The sequence below is a fragment of the Cucumis melo genome, chromosome 5 (assembly GCF_025177605.1).
Source record: "Cucumis melo cultivar AY chromosome 5, USDA_Cmelo_AY_1.0, whole genome shotgun sequence".
In the NCBI taxonomy this organism is placed as follows: domain Eukaryota; kingdom Viridiplantae; phylum Streptophyta; class Magnoliopsida; order Cucurbitales; family Cucurbitaceae; genus Cucumis; species Cucumis melo.
This window is the reverse complement of record NC_066861.1, coordinates 28,630,568-28,636,675: the sequence shown is the minus strand read 5'-3', so window position 1 is coordinate 28,636,675 and position 6,108 is coordinate 28,630,568. Positions and strand designations below refer to the sequence as shown.

General features: G+C 33.6%; 1 protein-coding gene across 1 annotated transcript; it reads right to left on the bottom strand.

Moving 5' to 3' along the window:
- Window positions 1–735: 735 nt before the first annotated feature.
- On the bottom strand, window positions 736–6,043 carry LOC103496658 (uncharacterized). The gene is made up of 9 exons (XM_008458600.3): window positions 5,800–6,043; window positions 5,556–5,606; window positions 4,335–4,356; window positions 3,747–3,861; window positions 3,447–3,479; window positions 2,636–2,761; window positions 2,025–2,131; window positions 1,854–1,925; window positions 736–1,264 (listed from the first exon to the last, which is right to left on the bottom strand). Exons 1-9 carry the CDS (start codon window positions 5,935–5,937, stop codon window positions 870–872), a joined length of 1,059 nt encoding a protein of 352 aa, XP_008456822.2. The 5' UTR covers window positions 5,938–6,043; the 3' UTR covers window positions 736–869.
- Between the last annotated feature and the right edge of the window lie 65 nt (window positions 6,044–6,108).

The following is a 6,108-nucleotide window of genomic DNA, read 5'->3' as shown; positions in this document are numbered from 1 at the left end:
TATTGGATTTTGCATGTTCCTTATTTTGTGTTTAAAGTAACTTATCAAAGTATGAAAACAACATTCATATTATCCTCAGATTTTGTTTTTCATAAACCTTAGAAATGATTAAAAGAATGAATTATCTAGTTAATAATAATAAATTATTTTATTCAATTTTCTGTTTCAATTTTCAGACATTTTCGAATTCTGTGCTAAATTTATTAGATATTTGTGTATTAGATTTACAATATATATTTTTAAAAAGAAAAAAAAAAGTCCAAAATCCAGATGTTTGAATATATTTTAGAAAAGAAAAAAAAAAGTTCAAAATCCAGATGTTTGAATTTACCCAGGTCATAATAACATGGATTATGATAGTGATCTAGTAAGACTTCCTATCATACTATCATAACACCTTCTATCATACTTCTTCCCTCAAGCGTAAACTATCATAACACTACAACTATTAGTACTATGACTATCATATTACTAGAACTATCATAAATCATTTCTCGTCCCAAACGTCTCCTAAGAAGATTTTAACATTGGTTGATATTCTGTGTTGTAAGCAGTATATACATATATATTTCAAAATCTCGATCATTCAATGTTAGTGTAACCAAATTTGGGCAATACAAACAAAAATCTCCCAAACAAGCGAAAACCTTCTTAAACCTGCCCATATGTGCAAGAAGACTTTGATTTTCTTTCTAAAACATAAATCATGATATCAACATTAATATTTCTATGAACTTGAGTTCCAACAATTTCCATCTCTATTGAGATTTGATTATTTTTATACAAAAGATGAAAGGATCCCTAAACTAGGGTTTTAAAGGAAGAGTATCAAGTTAACACGATGGATTGTATTCATATGAACAATGATGTTAACACTTTGAAATGCCACTTTGGTACATCAAATTTGCTTCATCCGAGCTGGTCTCATCACCCACAACAGAAATCCAACTTTCAGTAACCTTATCTACCTTCCCATCTGAAATGTCAACTACAGTGAATGCTCGCTTGGTGCCTCTTGAAACGGATTGCGTACATGAAGTTTCACTACTTGTAAAGTTCCCTCCTACCTTGCCTTCTTCACCGGAGTAACTGGTAACTCGCGGAACAATGGCTCCATTAAGGTAAATGGTGTTGTCAGCTGTTACAACTATCATTTTACGTTGACCACCGTATGTGAGTTCTTTATGCATATGCCCGAACACAACCAAAGGAGGGACATGAAACTTTCCATTCTCTTTCAATTTAGATATCGCTTGTTCTAGATCTATTGCAAGAGCATTTGTTGTTTTAGAAATATGTTGACATCTGAAAAGTCAAGCATGACATCTTTTTCCAATATGTATTGGACTCTTGGACACTAACATTCATGGAACCAAACCGAACATACATTAGTGCAATAGATATGTTAGACACTAGTTGTATATAAAAGTCAAAATCGGACCAACGTTTGTCAGACATGTATCAAACACTTTTCTGTGACAATATGTGGGGTGTCGAATTAATGTCAGACCTCGAAGTTCACAATACAAGTTCATGCAAGTTGAGGCTCATGAAAAGATACATATACAACAAACATAATTAAAATTAAGACTGTGAAATGAAATTATCGAACTAAGTTTTTAAGCATATAAATGCATAAATTTATTGATTTTGAATTTTTTTTATAGTTTAAAAATGCAAAATATTTTTCAAAAATATATGTTTTAGTAATCGTGTCTGTGTCCTAAATGTTTAAAAACCGACGTATCCCGTGCCCATGTCGTAACCATGTCTCACATCCATATTCATGCTTCTTAGGTCCCCATTTCTGTGAATGGAAAAGAAAAAGAACAAACAATAAAGGAGATATTTACCTTCATCACCCCAGTCTCCACCCCCGTATTCCCAATCTTTGCCACAAATGTCGTCTGCACGAGAACCAAGACCTGGAAAACAAGAAACACGGAAGTGCCAAGTCAGTAAGAGCAACAGAGCAACAGTCATCTCAGACATAATTTTAAACAACGTTAACCAATAAGCAGCACCTGTAGGTCCATTATGTGCAAGAATTATAACCAAATGATCCTCGGGTGCGCCTATCGCAGTTTCGTATATTCTCTTAGCGCTTGCTTTCATGTCTTTGACACCATATCTAAGAGGAAAATTCAATATTTAGAGAGCTTTGAAGGTTAAAATGATCACAAGGTTGAAGAGACGAGTAATGTGACGGCTAGAGAAGCTCTACGCAGTCAGATCAGCTAATGCCCATGAAGAGATAATAAACCAACTGGTTTATCAATGTTTTTTTTTTTTTACAATTAAAATTTATGTCTAATGAAATCCTAAATTTTCAATATGAATCTAGTACATCCATATATTTAAATGTTGAATAGGTAAACAATCAAGTAAACACAAAATTAAAAATTCAGAGATCCATTGGCTAAAGGTTTAATGAACTACTAGACATTTTGTAAAGTTCAGGAACCTATCAGGTACGAAATTGAAAGTCAAAGACATATTAAGGGACTTACTAAATTTCAGACAAAATAGACTAGCTGAACATTCAGAGACTAAACTTTAGTTGAACCTTAAATCGTAAGTTAAATATGTTCTCATCTATATATAAATAAAAAAAATAATGTGAAATAATAAACACCTTGCAGAAAGTAGTTGTTTTCGAAACATTGCCTTTCCACCGTGAGAAAAAGGTCGTCCACCAACAATGCTGAGTTTTTGCTGAGGAAAGTCCATACGTCTGTAACCAATATGATTCTCGCCAAGACTGTTGAAAGAGGAAAAAATTTCATCATGAAACATTTTATGATTAATATGTTGAAAACAGAGCAGGAGGCAATTGCAAGGAAAAACACATTTTCCCCCATATTCTTCGTTGTCTAACAATGGCAAATACAGACATAGGACAGGAAGAGAGTTACCAGAAAATAAATTAGAATTCGTTTAATGAATAGGCTTCCGCATCTTATCTATTCGGTTAGTGAAGTAGTTTCTATATCACAGTGAACTAGAATTATAAGCCAACTACAAGCTAACAGCTAAATAAGTGTATAGGAAAATCTCCTACCACTAACCGGTAGAATTTTTTAATTGAGAAAAAATCCAAATCTTAGTCTAAAGATACTCATTTTCATTTTTGTATTCAGAATTTCTCAAGCCTTCTAATGATATTTTTTCATTAAATAGTTGATACCGATCCAAGTTGCAAGTTAAACTTGTGTAGTGATTCTTTGAGTAGATAACGTCAAATCATATTAACTTTCAATGGCCTTTTAATTCTCAACATACTCAATAATCCAAAATAAAGCTCAACAAATCCGTGAGGTAAATAGTAATACTAACAAGTAACTATGTCAAATTTCTAACATAACTCTGACAATAAGAACCAATTGAATCCATGCTATCAGAAAGATACTTCTTATTTATTAATCATACACATGAAATAGCCTCACCATTCCAACTGAAGTTGAACACCATCCTTCTTCCTGAAATATAACATTCAAATCAAGAGTTAATGAAGTTATATATCAAGAACATTAAACAGAATTGCCTTACATGGGGCATATGCACCAAATGCCCCTGAAATCTGTAACTTTTGTCCAAAAAACACACATATAGTCAAAGCATTATCTCAATCTATTGGAGTATTTCAATTTCCAATGTTTTAATTGTTGACAAAAATCTTTGAATGAAATGAAAACGATTAATTTTGAAAAGTGAAGTAGCTGTAAAAGCACTAGAGGTAGACATACTCTTGAGAAAAACATGGCGTAAACCAAGCATCGTGGTTTCCCAATATAGCTGCTTTTGCAAATTTAAGGTCTGCAATACTTCGGACCAGTTCAACATTCTCTTCACCAAAGTCACCTAAAGGGAACAAGATGATAAGAAATGAGAAAAGAAAATGGAATTATCGAATATCTGGATATGTGCTCCCTAATACAGCAAAGGATCCAGTATCCTTTATATCCTGTCTGCTCTTAAATATAGCATTTTGAACTTGCCATGCTTGTGAGTATATTACTTATCCACCAGAAATGTATCTGAAAGTTCGTTAAAAAGTATGAAGCCAAAAAAATCTTTAATTTCAATTGTTTTCCTTTTGTTTCGTTATAACCTAATATCAGGGTCCAATCCTAATAATCAGAAGAGGAGACATTCAGGAGATATTAAGAGTTTTCTCTTACTAAGCTCACTTGAAGATTTGAACAAGGTTGGTGTTACTCAAAGACCGCATGCCTTTTTCCAATGAGGAAGAAAATGAACGTATGCAACGCTCTCATAGGGTAGAGGGAAGAAACATAGAACACAAGATAACAGATAGAGAGAAAAGAACCTGCCTGTAAAGAGCACTAAATCTGGCTGCATTAAGACATAAACCAACATTAGAATGGGAAGGGAATTGAAGCAGAGTAGAATAGGAAAAAGAAATTGAAGGACAATAAAATGCAAGAAGAAAAAGGTTTTAGAATTGGGAGACAAATTCAAGATTTGAAGAGAATAGCTAGTTAACGTTTGAGGTAGTTCATATTTAAGGTTCGTAGAAGGCCAACCCTAATGAATTTTTTTATTTAAATCAGCATAGTGTAAAAAAAATTTCCTCCAAGAACAAAAGCATCCATGTAGAATCTCTTGTCCATTTAATTTGATAAATTGGATTTAGTCTTAAGAACATAGAAACATGGATACGTCGGGTCCGTTTAAACGACTTTCTATATATGCTCTAAAAATTATTTTTATGGACAGCCAAAGGTTTTTTAAAGTACTTGAGAAGTCATTCCAAACAAGACCTTTACAGGAATACTCAACAATTCATTAAGAGCTTCTCATTTAACACAATGACATTTCCAACTTCCACCTTTGCAAAACATTTTAGTAAGCCACTATGCTCGCACCCTTTTGAAGAGACCCAACAAACATAACTAATCAATTTCCCACCAGATTTCTTTGGTAGGCAGTTGGAACACAAAGAATTCCATCTGGGTAGTCTTTGACTTTGAAGTTCTTTCAGTGGGAACAGAGTTTTCAAACAAGTTAGCAATCTTATCAATTGAAAGTCTAAGTAGCAACCACGAATAATACCCAACTCCTCAGTTTCTAACACCAAATATATCAAACCAAAATGATTATCCAAATTCCTATTCCAATGAAATTAATCATAATGTGGCGCATGTTGACATGAACACTGCAAGTTCAAGTTCATCTCATTAAATTCCGTTTTACAAATATCTTGCCCACCAACTAATAAGAGAAACATTTTGAGCAGCATGGCCGTCATAATTCTCAACCCAAAAACTAAATGATTTTTATGCAGAATGAAACAGTTTCAACTCGTAATTGACTGAGAAACAAAGAGATTATGTTTTACCCGGACTCTAGTGCATAAGACCTAATGGAGTCCAATACTGACCCCAAAGACATAAGGAGACAGCAGGAATTAAAATCCAGAACCATTACAAAGCTTAACCAAACACACAAGTGAATATTATTCTCTAGACGAGTAACTCAACACCATGTTCATAATTCAGCTTCACATCGGTTAAGAAAAGAAAACAAAGTACCTGCAATAATTGAAGTGCCTTGGAATCTTCTCGTAAATCCCAATACCCATGCTGAAAAACGTTAACAGTAAGTGGGGCAATACATATAATCACATACAAAACACAACAATCATACAAAAAAAATCACGAATACAGAAATTTCATTTAAAAGGGAGCGTATTGATCAAGGGAAAAAGTTGTATTAGTAAAAAAAGAAGGTGGAATCATCGAAATGTACAGGAGAAGAGAGAAAGAGAAGGCTTACGACGTCTCCGATGACGGCGATTCGAGCAGAGATAGCCATAAGAGAGAAGCGAAGAAAGTTGGGATTTGGAACAATGGATGGAGGAGGAAAAGCAGAGAGGAAATAGATGAAAGGCGCGTGTCCCAACGCGCCCAGCATTTGGTCGCCGGTTTCGCGCCGGCGACTTCTTTTCTTCCTTTCTTACTTTTATTTATTTCTTTATTCTTTTTAACGTTTAATGTTCGAATTCTCCAAAAAGAGTATTCAACCTTTTAATATTACGGGTTGATTTTTCAAAAAAGAGAAAGAATATATATATATATGTATGTA